Here is a 26,713-nt window from a genome sequence, read left to right as displayed (position 1 = left end):
TTAAACGTTTCGCCTATAATTAGGATGGTACACGAGCCAGACGCATCACTGGCTGCAGCACTTTACTTTTCCCCGTTTCACCCCTTCCGAGCCTAAGTAGGGAGCTTGTTTCGTGTAACCACCTCAAGTCTCTTCTTCGACGAATAATTATTCCTGCATACACATTGTCACAGAGTAATGTTCAGAGATACACATAAACATCAAGAACATGCACCACAAAGTATTCCAATATTTTCATGACGTTTATTACTGCCACTGGGCTCCCCAAGAGAAGCCTTACAATGTTCTAATGTGAATTTCTGGTGGGCGTGGTCTACTAGACTGGTATGGAACAACACCAAATGATGGAAGTGAACACGTCAAAACGGGAGCACATTTTTTGCTGCAACCTCCAACCAAGCATACACGAGTGTTGTTAGGTGCCTAAACGAGGGACATTTTACGAGAGGCGTCGTCGTCAACTACCAACACCGAATCTTCACGTTGCCAGACAAACGAAAGACAAAACATTTCCTTCGGTACAAACAAGTGAGGATGTGACATCAAAATGTTGCTACCACCACCATGGAGTTGGCACACGGTATTTGAAGTAATACCAGATAGAGTATCCGAAGCCGCTCAGTTTTGAACGGCCAAAGAAAAATCTTGATGTGACTTACTCCATTAACTGGCCTCAATCTATTTTGTGCAGTCACATACAAAACCATGCATGCTTGAAATCCTGAAGATCATGATTGCAAACCATGCTAACAGTTGCCAAGATTATATTTCTTAGTTGTCCAAGCAACGAATTTTTATGAACACAGAAAATAATGGTAAGAGTTTAATGATACAATAAGCAGCAATCGGGGACGCTATATACACAACTGTAATGAAGAGTGTTTTTGTACCTTAAAACTTGAGCCAACGTATTAGAGCGGATGAAAACGCAGATCGTGCCGACTGCACCAATTCACGACACGGTACCGAGCCAGTCTCTTCAAAGCGTACCAACCAATGTAAGCTCGCTTCAGGCATACATGTGCAAAACAAGACAAGTGAATTTGCTCTGTTAAACGTACATCGTGGAGAAGTTAACATACAAGTCACTATGCCAAAATACACAAAATAAAGGTCTCAGGTCGGTTTGGTACAATATTTTAATACGAGGTACTAACCAAGATAGGAAAAAAAAAAAAAGCTATTCTGTGCACACAAAAAAATAGAAAATTGTTTGTTATTACTAGTCAGTTTTAGGTAAATCCACTTTGCGAGCACGACGCCCAACTAGAACGAACACAAGATAACGCCGAGTCAGCCAAGCACGTCAACTTCCAAAATGTGTGTACATGCACAACCTGTGACACACTAGAATGAAAGAATGACATAGTACTAGTCCTCGAAATCAGCAACACAATTCTACTGTACTGTTCAGTACTTGCCCAATCCCAAAAGAGAACATGAAAGCTATTGCAAGTCTACAAAGGAACTTGGTAACAAAAATAAATATGTAAATAAGGGAGAAGAAAAATAGTCAGGGTCAATCAGGTATACTGTTTGAGAAAGATAATTTGGAACAGCAGTACAGAACTGCTTTTACGTCTTCATTATTGCCCAAAAAGCTACTGCTTTAATGACAATAAAAAAAAATAATATTTACCATTACAGAAACCCTTTTCACCCAGCTATTATTAAAACATCTGAATGCAAACCCTTCATTTTCACCAATTTTGAAAAAAAAATGCATGTAAAGAAAGGAATACCTTATGTAGCAGTATTCTAGAATGTTGCAAAACACCCCCCCCCCCCTCCCCCCGAAACACCAACAGAATAAAAAAATTTGAATGAAACAGACAGAAATTACTAAACTGTTCCAACCAAACCCTTATCTAAAGGAAAAAAAAAACAACAACAGCAGAATCAGATTTGGAAAATGGTATGTTGCGATGAATGGGAAGCCCCTATCAAGCCCAAGCCATCCAATTCCCCAAAAGGGAAAAAAAAAACAAAAAAAAAACATTAGAACAAGAACTCACGAAATAACTCCAGGTACGGCTTTCCCCAGAGGGAAAAAATTAGTATGGCATTCCTACGAAGAATGAAGAATGCCATACAACAACTTAGAAAACCACTCCAGGGGCACTTCTTTCCAAAGAGGGCAAAAAACTTGTTGTCCAATCAAAAACATAAAAAATAACACATAAAATTCAATTTTTTATTAAAAAAAACACCTTTCCTTAAAAAAAAAAAAAGACAAAAGCAAAAAAACAAGCTCGTACAAAATTAAAATCAAATCTACAACGAGGCAGGTTACAAACGAACGAAAGGTCGGCAGCAGCCACCTTGGTGCACCCTATCCGATCCACCACACACCGCTGGTTACACGGAGGGGCTGCAGTGGCAGCCATCTTGGTACACCCTATCTGACCCACCACACGCCGCTGGTGACACGAAGGGGCTGCGGCGGCGGCCATCTTGGTACACCCTAACGGATTCACCACGCCCCATTGGTGACGCCAGGGGGCGGCGGTGGAGGGGGGTGGCGGCGGCCCACCGAGGAGTCCGGCGGCCCCGTGATGCTGGTGCTGCTGCTGCTGCTGCTGTGCCTGCGGCATGGCAGCCATCATGTACTGCTGCCCGTTGGGCATCTGCATCATGGGCATCATGTGAGCCATCGAGGCAGCTGCCATGTGTCCCATGGGGGCCATGTGTGTCATGGGCATGCTCCCTCCCATGCCGCCCATCGACATGGCCGTCATGGCAACCGCGGGCGTGGACGGTGTTGTCGACGACACCTGGAACGCGGAGGGGAGACGCTGTGTCACGTGGTCTGGCTGCACAAAAGTGTCTAGATCTTTCGTTGAAATTGATAAAACGAAAGGGAGCATGCTGGAATTTCAGTTACATGAGCGGCCATGCTCGGCTTTCCGTTAACAACTCCTATCGAACAATTGTCTCCACACTGCACAGACCCCAACTAACACCAGCTAACATAAAAAAATTGCCATACCAATAAAGTCAGCCTGGTCCTTGGTGCATCTATTGTTTTGAAAAATGTCCTTTGACTACCCTTATATACCGAGTCATCCCCCACCCCACTTTTAACTAAGATATCAATTTAAAAAAAAAAAGGGGAGTGACCTTCTAGCTACATAAGTACCCCTCCCTACGCAGACCCAACAATCTGCAAACATTTGACCTCCCTGAATGTCGCAACTGCGGATTGCAAGGTTGGAGGCCGTCCATGTCAAAGTAAAATGAAGGAGGGAAAGCTTCGTTTTAAGCTCATCCCTTCAGAATGAAACTTTTGTTTACAAAAAAAAAAGAATGTTTGGTCAGAAAAAAATTATGGGAAAAATAATACAAGCAGTAACTCATCCAGGGATTACGACGTCAGCGAACAGTTTGTTTTGTTGATAACTCAAAGCAACTCTGAGGACTCTGCTCGGTCATTCTCCTGGAACGTCGGGGCCGTGGTTAGCATGGTCGTGCGAAGTTTAGGACAAAGGTAACGAATAAACATTGCTGAAACGCCACACACAAAATGTTTGTGAAGCATCTCATTTCAAGCTGCATTTTCCTGGAGTCATCCAGGCCACAAGGAAGTTGCACAAAAGCTTGCTCCTGGTGATTGACAAGACGCCCGACTTGGCCCGATGCCAAAGTATTTGCCCGGGCGACCGCTGACTTTCCCAGCATCTCTTTGTCGCTCCTCTTGTCCCGCTCGCTTGTTCCTTGTGCCCGTTTCTTTTCATTGTGTTTATTTTTTAATTTACAGATCAGCAAAGGTGAGGGAGCCTAACGGAGAGAAGATCGTGGCTTTGGAAGTGTGCTTTCATGAAACAAGCGCTCGTAGAGTACGAAAATATGAAAGACTGTTGATTGGCGGTGTTCATCTTCAGTATGCAAGTAACAAACTTAGCAATAATAAAACATTGCTTCACAAGCTTTTTTTTTTTTTCTTCTTCTGTAAAACAATGCAACTAATTTAAGTTTCAAGTTCACTCCATCTCCTACGCAGCCAAGCTAGATGCGTAGAGAAAAATGTTTTTTTTAAAGCTTTTTCTGGACTTTTTGTACTTACCCCCGATAGATGCCCCTCCCCTCCCCCCCCCCCTTTTTTTTTTATGAATTTCAGGCGGCAAAGGGGCGGGCGACAACTCGACAGATCACGGCTCGTACAATGCATTTTGCAAATCTAAGTTCGTTGAGCAAGTTTGATCAAAAGGTCAAGATCTTAGAACGATCGGAATACGGCTGGACTACAAACCCCTTAGCACCGATCCCCGTTCTACAGTATTACCCAACTACCGAATAAAGGTGGGGACGAAAAGGAGAGAGGAAGGGTGCGCTAAAAGAGCCTGGGGAACTGGCATTCAAGAGTACGAACAGACGGAAGCCTCAGTTGCACGGATCGCTCTGCAACAAGCCCTGGTCAAACCGCGGGGCCGGGATTCGAGCCTGCCACCCGGAAACCTGTGCACAGGCGTTTTGCCTTGATCGCAGGTCTAAACACAGCTGCTAACGTTTTAAATCTATCGAAATTCCGGAAACAGTCGATGCAAGGAACAGTTGGCAGTACCTGCGAGGTGGTTGAGATGCCGTATCCGTAGTTGCTGTTGGGCAGTTCTCCCGAGCTCTGGTTCATGTAGTCCCCGTAGGCGTTTGTCGAGTTGCTATCGTTGTAGCGGTCGTTGCGCCGCCGGTCGTCGTAGGAGTCGTCTCCCCGGCCGCCCCGGCCTCCTCCGCCGCCGGGCGTGCGCCAGCGGTTGCGGCCTGTGTCAACAACGAGCAAAAGAAATGCCGTCAATGTCCCATTCTCGCCCTACGCTTTGACCTCTGGGTACGTCGCTAACTTTTCTCAAACCTTGCCATCGGCAGAAACCCTTTGATCGTTCGACGCGGGATTTTCGAACGACGCTGCATGACTTCTACGGAACTTAAAATTTCGGTGAACTCGATTTATACAGAAGTTCACATTCAAATTTTGAAAACAATTACCGTAATATGTTGGAGATAACCCACATAAAATCAAAAGCAAACCGGGTGAAGAAAAAAAAAAGGCAAACTTGCAAAGCGCAATAAAAATGTTTTAAACAGTTCTAGATTTTGCGACCTGAGAAACTTGTGACTGCAGGGAGGGACGATGAAGCAAAGACGACTGTCCTCCCCAGTTGGCAATGTTCGCTCATCTCTCGTCGTGGATAAGTAACACCAGTTCTGCCAAGGTCACCATTGGCAAGACCCTCCAACTACTAGAAATAGGCTCTATCTTTTTGTGTTCTCGAAAAGAAAAAAAAAGTAAATCTTGCCAAAAGCAGGGGACATTTACGGAACTAATGTTTACAAACTAGCAAAAACCAAACCATCTTTTAATTATGGTCATTTGATGACGTGATTCGTCAGTATCTAACGTGATCGCAACTCTGGTGGAACTGTGCCTGTTATTGTTACGACAGGATTTAAGGTTCTTACGAATTCCGCAAGCTTTCTTTCGTGCTGCAAAAATTGAGTGAACATAATGCGACTGCAGCGACTAAAAAAAGACCGACCGATAAAAATGGTATGTTTACCGCTAGGGGCGCCCTGGTCGGGGCTCGAGCTGCATCTGCTCCTTTCTTATAGGGGTCACATGATCCCCTAACTCTAGCATACGTGATTGCGTAATACGGGCGAATCGAGCAACATCTGTAGTGGTGGTGTGATCATCCAACTACAGGTTATAAGATCGACTAGCCTATGGTGATTACATGATTGCCTGACCCTTCTTGACGTCAGAAAAAAAAAAAATTTATCGCTGCCAAGGCAAGTGCACAGCGGCCGTAATCGCACTAATCCAAGCCACTCCGCCGGTCGGAGGATGGGGCGTCGGATCGCAGAGTGACCACTGTTTTCTTCTCTTTTGCTAAAACAGTTGGTTGCATTATTGTTTTCGTAACGACATTCCGTGACGCTCCGGGCACAAAAACCTGCCCACAAAAGCAGTGCACTTAAAAACTCTACAGCTTTTCACCCCAAACCTGAAAAGTGACAGCGATAGCCGTTGTTGTGCATGGCAACACACATTTTTATGCACATCCACCCTCTATTTACCCAGTCACACGCTAGACACCGGAGTCAACGTTCCTGCCAAAGATTGAATCGAGACAGGTCCTGTTACTACTGTGGCTTACTTTACATCCGGCTGTGACCAACTTCTAAAATGAGGAATGCGCGGCTGCGTCCCCCACTGACCGTAGGGGCTGCCACCGCCTTGGCACGAGCCAAGCACGTGCACTTCGTCCAGGACCGCAAGGCGGCGCAAGCGCAAGCACGCACGAGACCGATCTTTTCGCTTAAGGCGACCCCGACGTCCCAAACGCGGGCGGTAGGTGTCGCGCAAGAGCAACCGCCGTAAAAGGAAAGACCGTTCTGGGACTGACGAGGCGTCTCCACTCACCCCCGCGTCCTCCGTAGCCCCGGGACATTTCGTGCATCTCGTACAGCTTGGGGTTGACCACCTGGTTGGCCTCCTTGAGCACTGAGATGAGCTCGTTGGCCTGCTTCGAGTTGTGGGGCGTGAAGAAGGTGTACGCCGTGCCCGTCTTGTTCGACCTGGCCGTGCGCCCAATGCGGTGCACATAGTCCTCCGAGCAGTTGGGGTAGTCGTAGTTGATCACAAACTTGATGTCGTCCACGTCTGCAACGGGAAGGGGGAGGGCCCAAGGGGAGGGGGGGAAGGCGATTAGGAGATGCGATCGGCTGACGCCCGATCCTGGGGCCCGGGAGACGCTGCTTCCCGTCGGACCGCGCCATCCCGCGATGGACGAATGGGTGGACGGATGCAACAGAAGGCGGCTTGCGTCACCTGGCCTAGACGGCCCGAATCGGCCGAGGCGAGGTCCTTGCCGAGTCGACCGTTTGTTCCGTAGACCAGCCTAATTCTCCTGGCCTGTCGAGTTTAGCGACTCGTTAGCTACGTTAGCAATGTGCAGTAGTCTGTTGATCGGGTTCAAGCTTCAGCTAGATAGTCCGGTTTAAATCACGACTGACGACTGTACTCTGCCAAATGCTACTCAGCGTGAAGGTATAAAGTCCATCTCCTAAATTCTTTTCAATATTTCCCCTCCTTTGTTTATTACTGAGGTCTCTATCATTAGCCTTCTTACTGAAACAGAATCAGCCTATACTTCGTTTCACCGCATGTACACCAACGAACGATAGAAGAATCTAAACCAATCCAGCGTTCCACGCGTGCCACGTGATCTTGCACTCTGTGGGTCAGCATTGCCGTCGGTGGCTCATAGAGTCCATTGCGGTAAATCAGAAGGTGAAATGGAGTATCGTACTCGGCTGTTGGCCATAACCGATGCCTGCACTTTCCAGATTATTTTTTGTCTGAGCTAAACTCGGGTAGACTAATCAAGGCAAAGATGGTGAGGCCCGCTAAACAGAAAACCAAGTTTGCCACAACCGTCTGGCACACATTTTGCAAAGCCGATTTACATCCCAACTGCAAGATTTCGTATCTCATCCATGTCTGTCTTGACTATAAGTAATACTGAAATCAACTGGCATGTAGCAGCCCTACGCATTGAAGTGCACTTCACCTTACGTATTTTATACTAAATTCATACATATTTAATGTTCACACATCGGTCACAATCTACACATACCCAACCACCTGTCTAGTGGTGAATGACAGACTTCCATAGTCGCCCAAGCTCATACGAAAAACTTGACGCACTTCGGGCAGTGTGCTAATATAATGTGAAGCCCTTCCCTAAAAGGAGGTACCAAACTCCCAAAACACACACCTTCCCATTCTTAAAGGGGCACTGACACACCAAAGGTCACATTTCCTTTTTTGTCTAAAATGGTGCAAGCTATAGTCATAGACAAACACAAAAAAGATTTTCCCACGTGCGCGCGCGCTTTTTCAGTGTTAGCGTTTTTCTCTCCCTTTTCTCCCCTCCTCACTTCTTTTTATTTGTGACGTAATCGATCATGAAATTTAGAAACGTAAGCGACATTTCTATATTTAATAACATTCTAAAACATGTTTTTTAATGCAATTGTAAACGCACTATGGCCCTTCCAAAGTGATGACACCTCCTGGCTTTTTAACCTCCCTCGGAAAACATAGCGGCGCTCAGCACATGCACCGAGGATGGTCGGTGAGTCGAGGAATTGGACGAAGTTCTCTTTCTAGGTGCCCGACGACCTCTCAGACTTCGAAAAGAAACTCGTCTAACAGTCAAAACAACTAAGTTTGGTGTCTGTGTTCCATAATTTCGGTCGCGACTCTACCGGGACAGCCTTCCACTCAGAACCGGCGCGACATGGCACCTCACGTCGCTCAGAAAAGTCCACTGCGCGTTCTCTTCGACTTCACACCGTTTCAAAGAATACGAGATCACTGAAAGGGCAGCCGTGAAAGAACTTCAAACTCAAAAGTGAGGCGTCATCTGCTCATAGCGATAGGCGGATGCACGGAGGGGAGTGTTTAATCGAGGGACGTGGACAAACACGACACTTCGGGTCGCGACGGTTCGGAGGAGCTTCGTTTCTGACAATAAAAGAAAAAATAGGATTTTGACCTGTCAGTGCTCCTTTAAGATTTTCAACCCCGTTCTACCCCTACCGCCTGAGCAGCACAGGGTCAGCTACCAGTTCCTCCCATGTCACCCAAATTTCACCGCACAAACCTTTCTTGAATTCCAGCACACATGGCCCTACCATAAGAAGTACCCAGAACCCTAGGCAGTTTATCTTTCCCTACACAAAAAAATTTCTGACGACTTTCACCCCCTACTGCTAATACAGGGTGGTAAATCACCAACCTTCCCCAATTTATTCGTATTCAGCCACACAAACATTTTCTCCCTAATCTCGGGACACACAACACTTTACTGGAAGAGTCCCAAATCCTTAGGGATCCATCTCCGTTCCCATTCCCAGGATTTCTGACAACTTACTTTCTGCCGCCTGCACGCGTGCACCGAGTCACTAACCCCTCCCAATTCACCCGTATTCCGTCAATAACTCCTTTCCCCAATCTCGGGTCATGCAATCCTTCCCTAAGAGTACCCAGATACCTAAGCACTGTTTTCATTTCCCTACTAAAAAGATTTCTGACAACTTTTGCCCCTACTGCCTTCACATGGTGCGGCATGAATCACCGACCCCTACCAACTCCCCCGTATTCAACTGCACGACCCCCTTTATTCGATTTTGTAACCAGGCCCTCCTGTAAAAAAGTATGCAGATCCCTACGAACCATTTTTCCTCGACCTATTTCAAAGGTTTCGGACGACTTTCCCTCAATCGGTGCTTCCCCCCCCCCCCCCCCCCCCCCGACCTCCCCAATCGGGGAAGAGACAAGAGTCGGGGTTACCTGTGGTTTCTCCCGTCGCCGGCGTGTGGGGCAGGCAGGTAGCAGGCCTTCCGCTTGCGGCTCTCCCCGCCGCGCCTCCGAGACGGCGGGCGGCGGTTGGCCTGGCACGACCGCCCTCCTTCCCTTGCCAGAGGGAGAGGGGGAGGCCCTCCCCTCCTTCGCCACCCACACACACACGCCAGCCACACCACAGCAGTACGGCACGCAACTCTCTTTTCGTTTTGTCTGCTTTCCAGTGTCTCTCCGACCGAAACCACAGGTAAGGACCAAGAGAAGCGAACAGTGTCTCTGCCCCCCCGTCCCCCCACACACATCAACACTCTGAGGAGGGGAGAGACAACTGAGACCTCTTGCTTGCTCCGCGGCCTTTCGCGCTGCGCCGGAAACTTTTGCCGGCTGCTACCATAAGCGTCGGGGGGCTCGACTCCGCTCTCTTTAGGTGGGCAGTGGCAGGTCGGCCCCTCGGCCGTCGTCGTCCTCGCCGTTTTCCGGCCGAGTGGGAGGGTCCAATCTGAGGCCCGTCCCCTCCCCCACCCCGACAATGGCCGGCACCGGGCCGCCGAAGCAAGGTGGGAGAACGAGAGTCCACCTTCTGGGCGTAAACGTCGAGGCCCTGCTCCGCCCGCTTTGTCCTCGGCCCTTTCAGTGTTCGAGTGGGCGGGTCAAAATTCAAATCCCGCCCCCTCCCCCACCCCGCGGACGACCAACACCGGGCCGCCGAAGCGAGGCGGGAAAAGAGAGGTTACGCCTTCCGGGCAGAGTCCACCCAGTCGCTAGCAAAAAGGGCGAGGTTTGGCTCCGCCCTTGCAAGACTGTTCTCGGCCGCTTTTTCTTGCCAAGCGGGCGGGTCCAAACTTGGGCCCTCCTCCCCCCCGCCGAAGCGAGGGGGGGAGGGAGACGCAGTCCGCCAAACGGGGGGGCGGGCTCGCCGAGGACGAGAGCTTGAGGCGGTGACTCTCACCCAAGAAGTGGGCGGGGGCTCCTGCCCGTACGGCCAGCACGAGAGGTCGACGACGACGACGCCTTGCCTTCCCCGAACTCGCAGCGTCGCACCGTCCGTTCGGCGGGTCGACGCTTTTCCTTCCCCCGCTTTTCGTGACAAAGGGGCGGGCCGGCCATGCTGCGGCGCCTTCCCTCCTCCGCTCTCCCCTGGCCGAAGTACGCGGGGGTGGCCAAGGGCCTCCCAGAGCAACGCAGAGGCACCATTCGCAAATCCCCGATCTCTCTTTACGGTGCCTCTGAAAGAGAGAAAGAGAAGAAAAAGGCCACATGGGGGTGTTCGGAGGGGGCTGCGGGCCCCGCTTACCCCTCCCCGGCCAAGCCAGGGTGTCTACCCGGCAGACTCAACGACTGCGTGCCCCTTCTTCCAGGAGCTGGGGAACTTGGGGAGTCTGAAGAGTTTCCAGGGGGAAAAATCATTTCCCTAGAAATTCCCGTAAGTGCTCCAACTCCCCTGGTTCTCCCCCTCCTGGTAGCAGACACCCTGACCCGAGGACAATCCCAGTCTTTTCCCCGAGACGACAGGGTTTTGGGGTGCGCCCAGCCGGACCGACCGACCCGTCTGCTAACCCGCGCCGACCAATTTTTCGGTCCCGTCCCCGACTCAGACTAGAAGCCCCGACCGTAACGAGAGCGCGAGGGAGCTTGTCTCGCCGGTCACTCACCCAGCCCGCGGGCCGCGACATCCGTGGCGACGAGGATCGGCGATTTCCCGCTCCGGAATTCTGGGGTAAACGAGATAAGTCCCGGAATGTGACAAAGACAGTGGGAGAGAGAAAGTCGCCATACACAACTGCAATGTCAACAATGAGGCAGAAAAAAAAAATCTGCGAGTCGCCTTCGCTCATTCCTCACAAAAAACCGACTCACCAGTGAGCACCCAGTCACGTTCGGGCTGGGACTTGTCGCCGTGAATGCACATGGCCGGCCATCCGTCGCGACGCATGCGGCGCGTCAGCTCGTCCACTTTACGCTTGGTCTCGGCGAAGATGATCGTCTGCAGGTGCGCGCCAAAAATGGCCTTGAATAGAGTTTTTCCGGAACTCCACAAGCAACACTGGCGATTGCCAATTCTTGAACAGGAAACGTGCGATTTGATCCCAGTCCTCGCCAAACGTTGACGCAGCGGTTGTGTCCAACACGTGCTCGCAGTTAGTTGGCGCGGTGGCCACTAGGCAGCACCGACTTTTGAAAAAGGTCTAATAGCCACGCAAGAATATTAAAATGAGCACTGCAAAAACTACCGAATCTGCTCGGACAAACCTTACCTTTCCTTCGCTTTAAACACGCCATAATTTTCAGCAGGCGCACCGTCAAGTGCAATTGAAGGTACTCATAAAGGAAGAATTTCCCAGCTTCTGAGGTCGCCGAAAGTCAAGTTACTTCCCAATCAAATGACCTGTCGTTACCATGCTGGCCAAACCCAAAAGGTGCACCGTCAAGTGCAATTGAAGGTACTCATAAAGGAAGAATTTCCCAGCTTCTGAGGTCGCCGAAAGTTACTTCCCAATCAAATGACCTGTCGTTACCATGCTGGCCAAACAAAAAAAAATGCTTCGGGCACGTTGGTTTAACTAGATTGCAATGAAAAAGGCCATCTAAATAACGTCTTAACCATGACAATGCTGGTCAGAGTTTTATGCCTCCAAAAGCACCGACCTTGTTTTCGCGCTCGTTCATGATCTCCTGAAGAAGCTTGAGGAGCCTGCAACAGAGCACAAACTCAGTTTAGTTGAAGACACTCCTTCCTCAAATGGTCACAAGCCCTCGACAGAACTCTGTGCCAGCCACCGACGGAAAGCGCAGGAGGAAGCTGCAGAGCATACTCACTAAAAGCTTCAGAAATAAATTAGTTTGCCTTTCCTGTCAACAATCGGCAACTTAAAAAAAAAAAAAAAAAAAAAGCTTTTAGATTTTTGAGACTACAGTCCCCGACAAGACGAGAATGACAGGTCATCTCTTTCGAACGCCCGGCATCCAGCAGGCGCCATGGCCGTCCATTGTGCTTCGGCTGGGCGTGAACGCTCACGGCCCACGAGATGCCAAAGCATCATCGAAGACAGAAAGGTTGCGCCGAATACGGGAGAGTTAAAACCCTTCCTGCCATTCCCATCTCAACTGCGGGAACGCTGCCTCTCATCCATGATTAAAATCTCGAGTTGCCCGGCACCTAAACCTCTAACAAATGTCGACTGGCCGGCCGATGGATGGATCGATTGGCTCACTTGGTGTCCTTCTCCGACTCCTGGCAGACGTCGATGATTTGCAGGATGCGGTGGTTGGCGCACAGCTGCAGGGCCCCGATGTTGATCTGCACGTACTCCTTGAGGAAGTCCTCCGCCAGGGAGCGCACCTCCTTGGGCCACGTGGCGCTCCACATCAGCGTCTGACGGTCAGGCTGCGTGCATCCGGCGACAACCGACCTTTAGAGGGTATGCTTCTCGATTTTCTTTGGTCTCGACTGGTCCTCAAGGTATTTCTTGCATCACATCACTCCTCGGGGCCTACTTAGCCACACAAACTCAAGGAACACAACTATTAGTCTAATGCACACATGCCAAACATGCGGCAAAGCCCACTCTATCGTGCGCACCTTCTGTATCTTTGCTCCCATACCTAAAGAGCACCAATCCCTCAGTTACTTTGTCGGTATCTTACGGAAAATGCTTTTGACTGAACGAAAGTCAAGCTGAACCTGAATTTTTGTGGCTGCATACGAGGGAAATATTTCACTCGACAACAACCGATCTTCAAGATACACGAGTTCTGAAACAGGGTTCCCAGGGGTTACCCAGAATGGCCTCCGGGGTCGCCAGAGCTTTCAAACTTCCTCGGCCGTTTCAGCTTCCGAGTGGAGTGTTCTTCCAGTTTTAGCGACATTTTAGCACACCTAAGCCGTCCACTGACCGTACCTACGTGCTAACCCCCCCCTAGTATGTGCATTACTGTTTGCAAGGTCAGTAGGCTTCTTTACCGCCGTACCGCATCGATACATATATTGGGAGGTGTTCAATGGCTCTCGGAAGAGAGATGGGCGTTCCTCGAGACGAAAGTTTGGAAACCCCTGGGTCGGTTGCTGGTGAACGCGGCCATCTCTCCCAGCAGTTAAAGCGGCCACGAAAAGGATTTTGATGTCGCGCGACCGCCCCTGGGGAGAGAAGAAGTTAATGGCACCCGGCATCCCAGACAAACGGCTGCCCCAAGTTCTTCCTCACTTCAATTATTCGACTCCAATTTTGCATGCAGTAGAAAAGCAAAGAAGCTTGAAACACTAGTGAAACGAATCGCATTCGTGCACTTCAGGAGCGCCAACGTAAAGTTATTTCTGTGGAAGACCCTGCTGAGCGAAAATCAAAGAAAACAATGGGCAAGGCTTACGCCTGCCAGGCAGAATAGGCCGCAACGCCAAGTACGTCCTGCCCTCCGAGCCAGCCTCATGACAGGAAAATCCCTCTTGCGGCTTCCGCGCAGGCCAGCAGACCGGACCCGGTCCGGAGGGCGCACACGCGGGTGCACTCACCCGTATCTGCTCGACAATCTTGCGGATCTGCGGTTCGAAGCCCATGTCAAGCATCCGGTCTGCCTCGTCCAACACCAGGTAGGTGCAGCGGCGCAGGTTGGTCTTGCCCGCTTCCAGGAAGTCGATCAGGCGTCCTGGCGTGGCAATGCAGATCTCCACCCCTGACAAACAAACGCCAGCGCAACCTTAGGAACCGCTGCCTTTGCTCCGCCGACGGCACAGCACCTGCGACGCATCTCCGACCCGCGTTCCCCGCGCAGTCCACGTTCGTGGTCCCTCGAATTCCACCCGACGCAACGACACGAGCGTCGTGTCATTGCCAGCCGGGGCTCCAGCCTACGCCCCAGGCGGGGTCTTGCTGTGGGACGATATTGAGCTCGACGGCTCGCAGAGGCCTCCACAGCGGGGAGTCGGGACCCCGTGACGCAGGCGACACACGCATTTACTCCATACCAAATTTTCTGCACTAAAGTCTGCACGTAGTGTACTGTCTGCAGGGGCGAATTCGGGGTGAAAAATAAAAGATTTTTCTTAGAAAGTTTGTACTTAATACCCAATTTGAGTGTCAAAAGTTCATCTACACGACACATTAACTAATGCCTGCCGTATTAGCTTGCTAAGTAGCTCGTACGTAAATGGACGTTAATACACTCTGTTATTCATAAAGCCCTCGACGTCTCATCATGCTGAACTATCTAGAAAAAAAAAAATCCTCCTACAGTCTGTGCCGGGTAAAATTTTAACTATAAAATTTCAGAGAAATTTTAACTATTTTTGTAGTCAGGAAAATATGGTACTTTTCGTCGGAATTTGCACGACCGACTGCTGCGATTGAGACGTTGGACAGCACGAAGCGCAGGGCCCCCCACGAAGTGCCTTGTGGTCGCTACGCGACCACTTTTGCAGGGACCGGTGGCTGAGCGCGCTGGCACTCCACAGCTCGGAGCGTGCGGAGCAAATGCTCGCACTGCGGAACCGGCGCATCCTGGATTTAACCCGCATCACTGCCTGCATCGATCGAAATGAGCGTCGCGTCGCCACCGCATGACGCACGTCAGAGACGCCGGGCCAGCGGTTGTGCTGCACTGGCTAAACTGCTCGTCTACGGCAGCGTAAACCCGGCGTCGCAGCACCTCAAGGGCAGACCGATCTTGTGCGGCGCAAACGCGAAGGTCAAACTCGGTTTTCGGGGCACTTTTGATGCTTAGGCAGTATGGACACATGGCGCACCAATAGAAGACGCGTGCGACGCATCGTGTCCATGATCTTACCGCCATCCTTCGACACCAAGCTGTAAAAAGTCTGCGAGTTCACTTACCCGCAGAACACGGGGGCAGCCAATCGCAGGAAACAACAAAGGGATCCCGGCGAACGAAATCTCAAATTGAAAATATTCGAAAAAAGTGACATTCACAGTGAAAGTATGCATGACGTTTAACGTCACACTTCTCGCACATCACGTTTTTTGGTCTGATCCTATAGAACTTCGTTCTTAGCCGGGATTCTACTCTTTGCCGCGACTGGTCATCTCCATGTCCTGCTGGAAAGTGAACTCGTAGACTTTCTGTAGGGTGCTCTATTGCAGATCGCAACTTCCTCTTCAAAAAAAGGGGATTCCCCACCTCTCTCCAGGTCCCGTATCTGGGGCCCCTTGGGGGCTCCCCCGAAGACGCAAGTGTTGCGGATGCGGGAGGCCCTCCCAAACTCTGCGGCCACCTGCTGGATCTGCTGGGCCAGCTCGCGGGTGGGGGCCACCACCAGCGCCTGCACGGGGAGAGGGAGGGGGTCAGCCACCGAGGGAGAGGCTCGGTCCAGCGGTCGAACCGCGGGTAATAGCCAGAGGGACGGTGAAGCAATCAAACTTCAAGAAACTATGAAATGCATGAGCCTAGACTACACAACACGCAAACCTAAGGAAAAACAAGCACTCAAACTTGAGACCATGAAGCACAGACCTAAAGAGACTATGAAATGCCCAAACCCAGTAAGCACTCAGACCTAAAAGAATTATGGAACACCCAAACCAAGAAACCACAAAGCATTTAAACTTAAGGGACTATGAAATGCACAAGCGCAAATAAAGAGACAAACACTGAAAAATAGAGAAAACAAAACACTCAGACCAGAGTTTCAAGCCCACTCGTATTGTACTATAACGTACCTCTGTTTGACCACTACTGTGGGATGCATGTTAACCCCTTAAAGGGACAATGAAGGCAATTTCGCACATCTTTTTGGCGATTGAACTGGGTTCCAGGCACGTCTCATGTCACGCTGCCCAAATTTCAGCCGAAACCGGCGCTTCTATGCCGCGCAAATCAATTAAACAGTCGCGGTAATAATCGTACCGGGATCGGCTGGAGCGACGCCCCGAGAGTTGCGGAAGAAGCCAGGAGAAGAGGAGCTCACGTGATCGATGCGGGGCCAAGAAGCGCGACGTCACAAGAGACACGTCAGCGATTGGTCGAAACGAGAAACATGCCCTCGGTCACGTTTTGGTTCGCGATTTTTAATAATACTGTTCTAATTTCCACTTGAATAACCATGAAAAGTATAAATCGGACCGAAAATGATTACTAAACCATAAATAAAGCAGCACAATTGTTTTTTTGCTTTGCTACGCTGGACGCGAAGCGGGCAACGAACAAATATGGGAAAAAGAACACGGTACTGGAAGGATTCTGCAAAATTGTAGCTGTAGATGACTCTTCCAACGGTCGGCTGAAGACCAGTATTCGTTCGGGCGACGCTAGTTTTGTGTTCTTTGACGACGAAAAGAGGACGTCCGCGGAGAAACCGGATCCTGGAACGGCCGGATCGCTGCCGCTTTCCCCTCCGCGTCCGTCCTACGGCATGCGGGCCGCTGGTTGCCGGCTGGGCGGTCTCCGTCGGGTGATGGCAGAGGCCGCCACACACGGACTCCCGTTCCGTTGGTGTTCAGTCACTGAACGGAAGCTGGAACTCGCTCGCGAAAGCGGCATTGCCGTCCATGTCGACAGATTCGGCGAAACGACCGCCCCACCGCGCTGCTATAACCCACCGTGGTAACCAGAGTCTCGATCTCCTAAATGCTACCGATACCAACTATTCACATCTGACGTCACTCCCTACGTCACCTCCGTTTTCGGAGGCCCAGAAACGAGAACGGAGATAGTTTAGTTTCGGTTTCTTTACTTCTTTCGTTGGCACAAAAATACGCGTCACAAATGTCTACAAAAAATTGGGCAGCATGCTATGTTCCCAAGAAGCATAAAAACACCATTTAAAAATTAAATAAAATCGTCTTCATTGTCCCTTTAAGGGGGGACACTACCCGGAGAAAAAAAGATTCTTTAAAAAACATTGATTTTGAAAAATTACATATTTACATCCCTCTACACCCAGAGAGTATTCCCAGAAATTTTCACTAGTTTACACTGCATAGTTAATTTTTTATAAATTATTTTCTGTCCACCAAAGCTAAAGGAAAGGTAGGGTTTGAAGCACTTTGAACACATTTTTCTCCATTCCACTTTTTTGTATAAATTCCATTTTAGTCAATCTATCGTTTGAGAATGGAAATACAGGCAAGGCTCATTCTTCACTTTTCCTGACTGAAATTTAATAAGGAATGCGCCTATGGAGTTTGTTTGTCACTTTATGGATGTCTTTTATGAAAAATGTTGACATTTTGTCGGAGACACAGAAGACCAAAAAGTTGACCAATTTCGCAGAAGAGAAAACTGATAGAAATTAATTACTTTTTACAAAAGCCTTTCCATAGGCGCACCCTTTAGGCATTCGGATACATACCTAGCGAATAAAAATCTTTAATATTGTGATAGTTTTCTGACGATAGATTAACTAGACAGTGTAGGGGTGTTGCTGATAGAAGCTGCCCTAATTTCCTTCCCAATTAACCGACAGACCTAAAATTTTGTTATGCACCCTCTAGCATGACCACCAGCCTACCCTGTAAATTTCATTAATTTTAAGCCAAGGGTTCAAAAATTGACCCTCCCAGGGGGTGTCTCCCCTTAAGTGCCTTGGACAAGCTGAGCTCGTCGGCCACTTTCTGGCTAAAAATGCCGTGGACGAGCTTAGCTCGTCCAGTGTTTTTTTCGGTATCCATCAATTCCACGGACGAGATAGGCTCGTCCGAGTAGTTTTGCGGCGCTGATCATTGATGGCAGCACTTGTTTTAGTTGGCGAAAATTTTTTTCGCCTCCGCTGATTTTTGCGTAATAAACTTTTCAAATTTTATGTGTAATACTAGAGGAATAACAATTTCAAAATAAAAAATATGTCACTTTTAGGTTACTTTTGGAAAAAAAAATTTGGCACTTAAGGGGTTAAAGACTCCCAGGTTTGGAGCGGTACTGAACTGTCCCAATTTGCCCAATACGGTGAAACACTAAACAGAATCCCAAGGCAGAATAAATTTCTGGCTGATCAAACATCTGTACACCTAATTCCCAGACTTTGGCAAGAATGGCCTCCATTAACGTCCTAGAAAAAGCATGGACAGTAGACAACACAGTCAAAAAGAAAACAGCAAACAAGATTGATTAAGTGATATGACCAATGTGCCAACTCACAATGGGGCCATCTCCTCTCTCAAGGTAAGGCTGGTGGCTGATGTGAAGGATCGCTGGAAGAATGTACTGCAAAAAGGAGAGGAAAGGGAATGCATATCAAACACAGTGCAAGATTGTGACACAGCAAAGTCAAATTACCTATGGATCTGCCTGTTCTTGAAGACAGTCTAACTTTCATTAAAATGCCCTTTTTCACTTTCCCCCCCCCCCATTTGGAACATCATAGGAATTGCTAACAGCAAAGCTTCATCATTTTCCCCCATTTCATTTCCCTAGACGGTGCACAAGGGCCCCAGGAATTCTCCAAACATCCAAGAATTCCCTCAGGCCCGCTTTAGACGGGGCAACTTTTCCAGCAATTTTGAGGTTGCTGGCGGGTTGTTCCCTAGCTTTCCCTAGATCGACACGAATTGCTGAGATTGGGTCCGGCTCGAAACGGACGAGCAACTCAAACAACTCAGAGATGTTTGAAGCGGCAGCAGCCGATCAGGGATGCAATATTTTCATGTGACCCCCTTGTGGTGATGACGACGGCTAAAGACTTAGTTTTGGTTTGAAATGGATTGTTTTTGGGAGTAAACCTTTTCAGAAAGATGAGTTAGCATTCTCAATGCCATTTAAAGATATAAAAAAATGTTTTTAGAGCGTAGCTCTGCGTCTAAATAGTGCAAGACAAATAACTTTTCATGATGATGATGGCAAGTCGTAGCGATTCGGTTGCTGCGTGTGAATGCGGGCAACCCGTGTTGCGACGTGAAGTTGCTGGCTAAAATTGCTCCGTCTGAAGCGGGCCTCACTAGTCCGATTTTTCCTTCGGGAATCACCCTAATACACCTCCTTGGTGCCACAAACCTAAGTAGCACTCGGTTCTGAAAAGACGTGAACTCCCTAGAATTCACTTGCTAGTCCCAGATTTTCCCCAGCACACATCCCGGAGGTCAGGTAAAGCAGACGAAGCGGCCCCAGACTCACGGCAAGTGTCTTGCCGGAGCCCGTCTGCGCAATGCCGACCATGTCCCGTCCGCTGAGGGCAATCGGCCAACCCTGGGCTTGGATGGGGGTGGGAACAGTGTACTGGGCCTGCCGGATCGCAGACATGCAGAAGTCTGTCCCACGAGAGAGAGGGGAAAAGGACACGGACACGAGACATCAGACCCCGCACAATAAAAAATGAAAGAGAACTCTAAAATGGCCAAACAAGGCTCTTAGAAAAAAAAAAAAAAATTTTGTTATGCTTGCAAACTAAGGTTCAATAACCCTTTTGTCGGGTAACTGACAGTTAAAAAAAACCTTTAAAAAAATGTAAAAATATTTTATTTGTGCATGAAATTTAAAGCATGCTGTATGCCACAACACTCAATTATTTTTAATTAGAAAACTGTATGTTTTCTGATAAAAAAAAAAAAAGTCGACCTGAGACTAGACAACCAGCTAAGTGAAATGAGTCAACAAAAAAATTTAGAAAATCACCCTTTACAATTACTCATTTAAAGTTTCTTCATATCAGTGCACTTCCGGCATTTCAATGGTCTTAATTGCCATGTTTCATAGATTTCCATTTTTTTTATGAATGAACTTCTAGGCTTCAGACGACCTAGAAGTGAAAAATATTTTGAGTTCTACGTCATCACCGCACATGCGGTGATGACGATGACCTTTTCTCTCACCGCACATGCGGTGAGAGAAAAGGTCGATAGAGCAGCCGTGAACCCTCGACTCTCGTCCGGCAGATTTCACGAGGAAACAAAAAGCTGGATTTAGAGGGCAGTTGGATCCTCGGATCTGAAGTCAAATTATGGGATTTTAAGTGCCAAACTAACGACGGGCATCTGTCACGCCCCAGCGGAGGACTGAGGATTAATTTCAACCGCCTGGGGATCTTCTGACGTGCAACTGAAAGCTTGGTTACATGGCGCCTTCTCCGTAATAAGCCTTCGTCAGGCTGGGGTCCTCGAAATTGCCCGACAAGAACCTCGGCAGCCATGAATGTCTCCACATTGTTCTCTCCAACAACAAAAAACGGCTAAAGTTGCTTTTCACCGACGAGGGAAAGTTACGGAGACTCAGCCTGCCGCTGTGAGAAATAGACAAGAGGTACACGTTTCCAAATCGTGTTCATGTAATAAAAACAAGCGCACAGGGGAAAAGAAAAAGCAAAAATACAAACACATTGAGGCACATAGCTCACCCGGCAGGTTGGCTTCTTCGAAGCTCAGGATAGGGTTGGGAACGTCCTTGCCGCGGATGGTGACGTCGTGCTGCTTACGAAACGCCTCCACTTCCATCTGCAATGCGAGGGGCAGGCACACCGGTCAACCTTTGGATTAGCTCGCTCAAAGTGAGTGATCACCAGCAGTGAAGTTGGCTAGAGCCCACCATAGACTGGCACAGAATGCAATAAGAATCTGTATTTTGGTACTGCCAGGAAAACGAACGTGGCTGCTTGCTTTTCTAGCTTCTCTCTCTCTTTATGAAAGAAAGATGCCCTTGCTTTATACACCAACTCAACACTGTTACGCGGTGCGGCAGAAGTGGAGCTTTGGGCGCACTTCCGCTACGGGGGTGTGAGCGAAGGTCGCTGTGTGGGACGGGCATTCCCGTGATGTTTCGGAAGAAACCACACTGAAACCTGCCTTCTCGTCAAAACGCCGCGACTGGGGTTGTGCCAAAAGAGTCGGGAGAGGGGTGAATATCAGTTTCCATGTGTTTTCTGCCCGCTCGGTTTGTCGAAGATGTGGAAATAGACATGAAATGATAAAAGACACTGTCGGACCATGATTGCCCGTGCAGGAAACACTTTCTGTTGAATTTACAGGTACTTATGGTCGTCGGATTTATTTGTTTTCTTCTAATGTGAACGCGGGAAAACCATTAACTTGTCCAGACCACCCGCAGATCACGCTCGGTGCGTCTCCACATTCAAACAGCCGTCTGCTCTTTCAAACGACAGCGACCGGTAGACCAAACGTTGCGATAGGCCTCAAAGACTAAAGTATTAAGGTTGTTTAGGGTAAGCAGGCTCAGTATAAATGGTAGATACGAGGTGTTGATTGTTGGTAATGATGGCCATCCCCGACTTGTTAAGCCCGATGCACTTGGCCAGATTCTGCTTGCGATAAATATTCAGTGTCGACATTGAGCATCGCAGCTACCGCTCATGCTTTTGCAGCCTGAGCGACGTCGCAACTTAAAATAGCGAGCATCGTGTGAATCAGGCTTTAGCGTCCATTCTGCAATGTTCACACAAAATGAATCGCTGCAAGTCACATTGTTTACACAAAGTTTTCCGGCGCAATGAGCCTCATTAATTTCGCACAGGCCACTAAAGTAGTAAGACATTGCTAGGAAGACGTAGAATCAACAATTCCAACACACAAAAAAAGCACGGGGAGTCAGACCAACACCGACGACATCACATGCCAATGGTTTGTTGATGCGGGACGCAGCACTTCCTACCCACACCCCATTGTGCATGCACGGAGCCGGTGGCGTGCCGCTAGGGGCAGTTCGGTTTGTTTGTACACTTGGGTTGGTGTATATATTGCCTCGGTAAGTATAGTTTGTGCCACAATATAGATCAACCACAAGACACTCCAACTTAGAGGGACTATCCGAAAAGAAAAACCAGTCAGTACAGCACTGACTCATCTTGTTCTTTGCACAACGAGGACACGACAGTGAACTTTCTGTGATGTGGAGTCGCTAACAGTATACAGGGACTTCAGATGTGGATGACGATTATGGAATCTTTGCCAAACGCCATACCCTACGCTCAGAGTACCATCACTTGGCTCCCAATGTCGGACGTCGCTACGACAACCACGTCTGGTGTCATGCGACGTTTGTTTACGCGCCAGTAACTCATGGGCACCACTGCCCGTTTGTCGCTCAGAGCTGCACGAGTGCCGTCTGCAGCCAGTCACACTTCTGAAATGCGATTTCTCGAGAAGTAGATACTAGATAGGGCGCAAACTGACTGTAGCGGTATCATCTTGTTTTGCTGCAAGCTGTTCTTGCAAGCAGGACAGAGGCATTTTCTGTCGAACACGTCGGCGAACGCTGGCAGCACTGATTCTACGCAACAATATGGTTTAAGTGTTAATTAGCACCAAGACGTTCCAGTGGAACCCTCTCGTGGTTTCCGTCCGTGACATCACGACCAGGAATTGCCTCAACGCGACATCGGGAGTTGTTATCGTAGCTGCTTATCGTCGGCTCCGACCGGCAAGTTCCATGGGGTGCGTAAAAGCTTGGAGTCATCGCGTCTTTAAACTTGCACCGTCAAAGCTGACAGTCTGACATTTTCCTCATCTCCCTCTATGAAAGCGGAAATAATTCCACTGAGGACGCCGTTGTAAGTGTTTGGACAATATTCGAAAGCCGACCACAGAGATGCTTTTAGTTGCGCACGCAGCCAATACTCTCGAGTGCAATAGACCTTCCTCAAAAGTCCATTGAACAACTTCAGCGGTCCTCATTTCTCGGGGGAGCAGCGCGTGAACAAATCTGAGCCTTCGTCAAACGCTGGCACACCCCTCGACTACGACACAGACACAGGCCTAGCTGTGTCCAAACAACAGCGGACTCTGACAACCTGCGCAGCGGCGACTCGGCGACGCGACACTTTCAAAGAGAGCGACTCCGGCACTTGCCGAGGCACACTCACCATGGACCGATGCGACGTGGTGGGGTGCTCCTTGTAGAAGTCCTTCTGGAAGGCGGGCAGCCTCGACATGTCCCACTTGGGCTTGCGCAGCCGCTCGCCAGGCTGACGCCCCTTCAGGCTGCCGCGCATTCCGTCGTCGCCGCCGCCGCCCCAGCGGTTTCTGCCGTCCCTCCTGCAACAACCGGACGCGGACCGAAGGGGGCTCAGGAGACAACCGAGAGATCCTTAACGGGGTTACGGTGCGCGGAACGCATCTACGAACGGCAGGTTTACCACGTTTTAAAAACGAGATGGCTCGATTTCTGCTCAATGACATCACAGAAGTGTGTATCTCCTGCTCGGTAGTCCGCGGGAGTTTTGGCAGCCATGGCCTTTAAACTCATCAAACACAAAGTTGGGGCCAAAGTTGACGGAACGCACTGATTGGCCTATCATGGCAATGATTTTACACTTTTTTTTTGCCAGTGTCCGGCGCGCTCTGCGAACTCTCAGTTTCAAGTTAGCGTTTAACGAGTTTAAGGACCCTGGAATCGGGACGTGGCGACGGCAACATGACTCGCATTCATTCACACTTCCTGCCAGGACACCTGGAGCCGACCACCAGGACAGCGACACCCGACAACGTGACACGCCGGATTGTGTCGCACTGTTCGTGGCCACCTTGGGACCACTTCTGACGTATGGGCGGGGACGGGACACTAATCAAAGACACGTTCCGGAACCCCCCGTAGTTGTGTGTCGCGCTTTCTCGCGTCGGCAGTTTGTCCTTCTAACTTCTCCGGTCCAAAATTGAAAGAATGGCCCCTTTCCCATAAAGAAGGCCAGTGCCGTCATTTGCTACACATGGGTTGCATTGTCGTTATAATAGCCGCCATTGCATCCTCAGCACCGTGCGCCTTTGCCCATACCTTCTGCAGCATATGTTTCACACCATTAAATTTGTTCTTCACGGCAAGCCTTGCCGAAAAGAAAAAATTCGAAGGTACCAAATATTTTCTGCAGAAAGTATGGGCAGAGGAGCACCGTATGGCAGCTAGTATGGTGCCATTTGACGTCATCAAAATGTGGAACAGAGCATAGCCAGAAGTGGCAAAATTTGATATCCGAAATTGCGGCTGTCGGTTGTCAAGATAGTGGTTCAAGAGTATTTGGTAGAGGTGGGAAGAAAGCTTTTACGCACGAAATTTGCCGCCTAAGATGACTCACAACGGGCACAAAAGTGGCCTTTGGTCAGTGCCACCTAGGCCGCTGCGACCCACGGAAATGTAGCTTTTCCGCCAAAGGTCTGATAGCTCACATGTTCCGACAAGTACTATTTATTAGAACAGAAACTTCTAAAAAAGTGAATTCTCATAAATGTTTTTCTCCCGTATCCTATCAATAAAGCTTCCTCTCGTATATGTTTTCTAAAAACACGACCTTTCCCACGAGATTTCAAACGTCCTGAGCAGCCAGGGGTGCTATGTTGCACTTTTTGCACTCCCAGGAGACTTGGAAGAAGGAAGTGACGTCAACGACTAGAGCAAACGCAGATTGGATGTTGACAGAAGAAAACAAAATCAACATCCAATCCACACTTCCTCCCTAGTCTCCGGGGAGTCCAAAAAGCGCAACATAGCCCCCCAGATATGTACATCGTTTAAGTCAGCGAGCAACGTGAATAAACTGTAGAAGAAGACAGGAGAGGACTTTGACGAGCGTGTTGGGACAGATGTAACAGTAAGAAAGCACAAAACAAACAGAGGGACAAAACAGACATGTACAGTCGGGGACAAAAGTCTCCAGGACACGCGAGCTGCGACTGAAACGCATTGCTCTGCCATCTGCCGGCGGGTCGCCTGGTTTCGAGATCACGCAAAAGCGCATGCGCGTCCTACTCTGTCTGCAAACATGTGTGTTTTCCCGCTTTTCTGCGGCGCGGCGCCTAACTCGGAATCGGGCGCGGGGTACCGCCTCGGAGATAGCGCTTACTGACATGGCACCTATAAAGCAAGAAGTCACGGCAGCTCAGCTGAGCGATAAGCTGTAATGGTTATAAAGCAAGGTGCGCTGACACAGCGAAATGCGGCGCAATGCCCCAGGCGGTATCTCGTGTTTCGGAATGTGTAGCAGACGCCCGTAAGCCGCCAGCGCTATCTTCGAGGCGGTATTACGCGCCTGATTCCGAGTTAGGCGCTGTGACGCAGAAAAGCGGGAAAACACGCATGTTTGCATACAGAGTAGGACGCGCATGCGCTTTTGTGTGATCTCGAAACCAGGCGACCCGCCGGCAGATGGCAGAGCGATGCGTTTCAGCCGCAGCTCGCGTGTCCTGGAGACTTTTGTCCCCGACTGTACATGTCTGTTTTTGTCCCTCTGTTTGTTTTGTGAAGACAGGAGACTCCGCCAAATTTGCTCAGAGCTCGTGTGCGTCTGTCTTGGACAGCGCTAAACAGCTGACGTAAACAAACCAGTTTCACTCTTGACGACAACAAATCAAAACAAAAACAAAAAAGCCGACTGCCAAGTGTGGGTCACTGAAACCGGATTATGCAATGTTTCGCAAAATAAACAACCCCCTCGAAGTCCGACGGAAACCATAACCCACACAAGCCCAACGCAATCAAATTTCAATCTACAGGCCAATGGGATTTCGTTACCGCCAATAACACAGCACCCGAAGCAAGAGCTCTGACGCCCGTAAAAGAACGTGAAAACGAACGAACGAATAACTCCAGACACAACACAACCGTGTCCTTGACGAAGCCTCCCTTAGTTAGGCTTAGCACTCGATTCACAAACCACCCAACATCATTAAACAAAAAAGAGCTTTCGAGCTTGCACAACTTTGTGATCAGTAATATTCACGGGAACGCTCGCTCGCGCATCAACAAGCGATGCTAAAGTGGGTTTAGTGCATATACAAAGTGCGCAAAAGGCCTGACGAATCTAAGAAGTGCCGATTCAACCATGGCCCCATTTCGGAGGCAACGCGTGATCTAATATTACGCGCTATTGGCACTTAATTTCTTCGCGAGCGCTTTGAGGTGTTCACCATAAGCAGCACAGATACCACAGGCCACAACGAATAGCGCTCCAAACGACGACAATCGTCGACTGTGGCCGTATTTACTTCGCCAGGCGACGCCGAAGCAAATATGGCGATCATCAACCCGCTGTTGCGAATGAGCGCGGTTTTATCATTTGCTAGCAAAGCCTGAGGAGCTTGATTGAAAACGAGAAAAATGCTTAAGCTTACCCTCTTGGGTCTCGGAACGACATAATGGTACCAAAAATTATCGATCAATCAGTAATTAACTCGATTATTCTTTGAGCGCCGAGGTTTTCCACACTTTTCAATGTATCACAACAAGAGCACGCAAGAGTGTGTTGCTGCGCGCCGGCCGCCAGAATGGCCAGAAGCGCAAGAAACAAAATAGGAAACTATAGATTGACTCAAACAAACATTAATGCGAGTTTATAATATCTATTATAATCATAAATATGTATTTATGTATTCATTAAAATAAAATCAAGGTAAATAATGTAATACCAAAGAGTGCAGCCAAGAACTACTTTTAGAGCGCATGCAGATTAAACCTACTGACTCCTCAGAT

General features: G+C 49.1%; 1 protein-coding gene across 1 annotated transcript; it reads right to left on the bottom strand.

The window, feature by feature from the left end:
- Positions 1-223: 223 nt before the first annotated feature.
- LOC8033189 (ATP-dependent RNA helicase dbp2) lies at positions 224-26,494 on the bottom strand. The gene is given in 15 exon segments (XM_029987430.4): positions 224-2,518; positions 2,520-2,774; positions 4,562-4,755; positions 6,419-6,658; positions 11,020-11,079; positions 11,225-11,351; positions 12,014-12,059; positions 12,580-12,752; positions 13,875-14,035; positions 15,497-15,638; positions 18,452-18,517; positions 19,424-19,557; positions 20,640-20,736; positions 23,118-23,289; positions 26,356-26,494. Coding segments are annotated over 15 exon segments (1,935 nt in total). The 5' UTR covers positions 26,379-26,494; the 3' UTR covers positions 224-2,473.
- Between the last annotated feature and the right edge of the window lie 219 nt (positions 26,495-26,713).

This window comes from Ixodes scapularis, unplaced genomic scaffold (genome assembly GCF_016920785.2).
Source record: "Ixodes scapularis isolate PalLabHiFi unplaced genomic scaffold, ASM1692078v2 PGA_scaffold6__148_contigs__length_123643588, whole genome shotgun sequence".
Classification (NCBI taxonomy): Eukaryota; Metazoa; Arthropoda; class Arachnida; order Ixodida; family Ixodidae; genus Ixodes; species Ixodes scapularis.
This window is presented reverse-complemented; position numbering and strand designations above follow the sequence as displayed.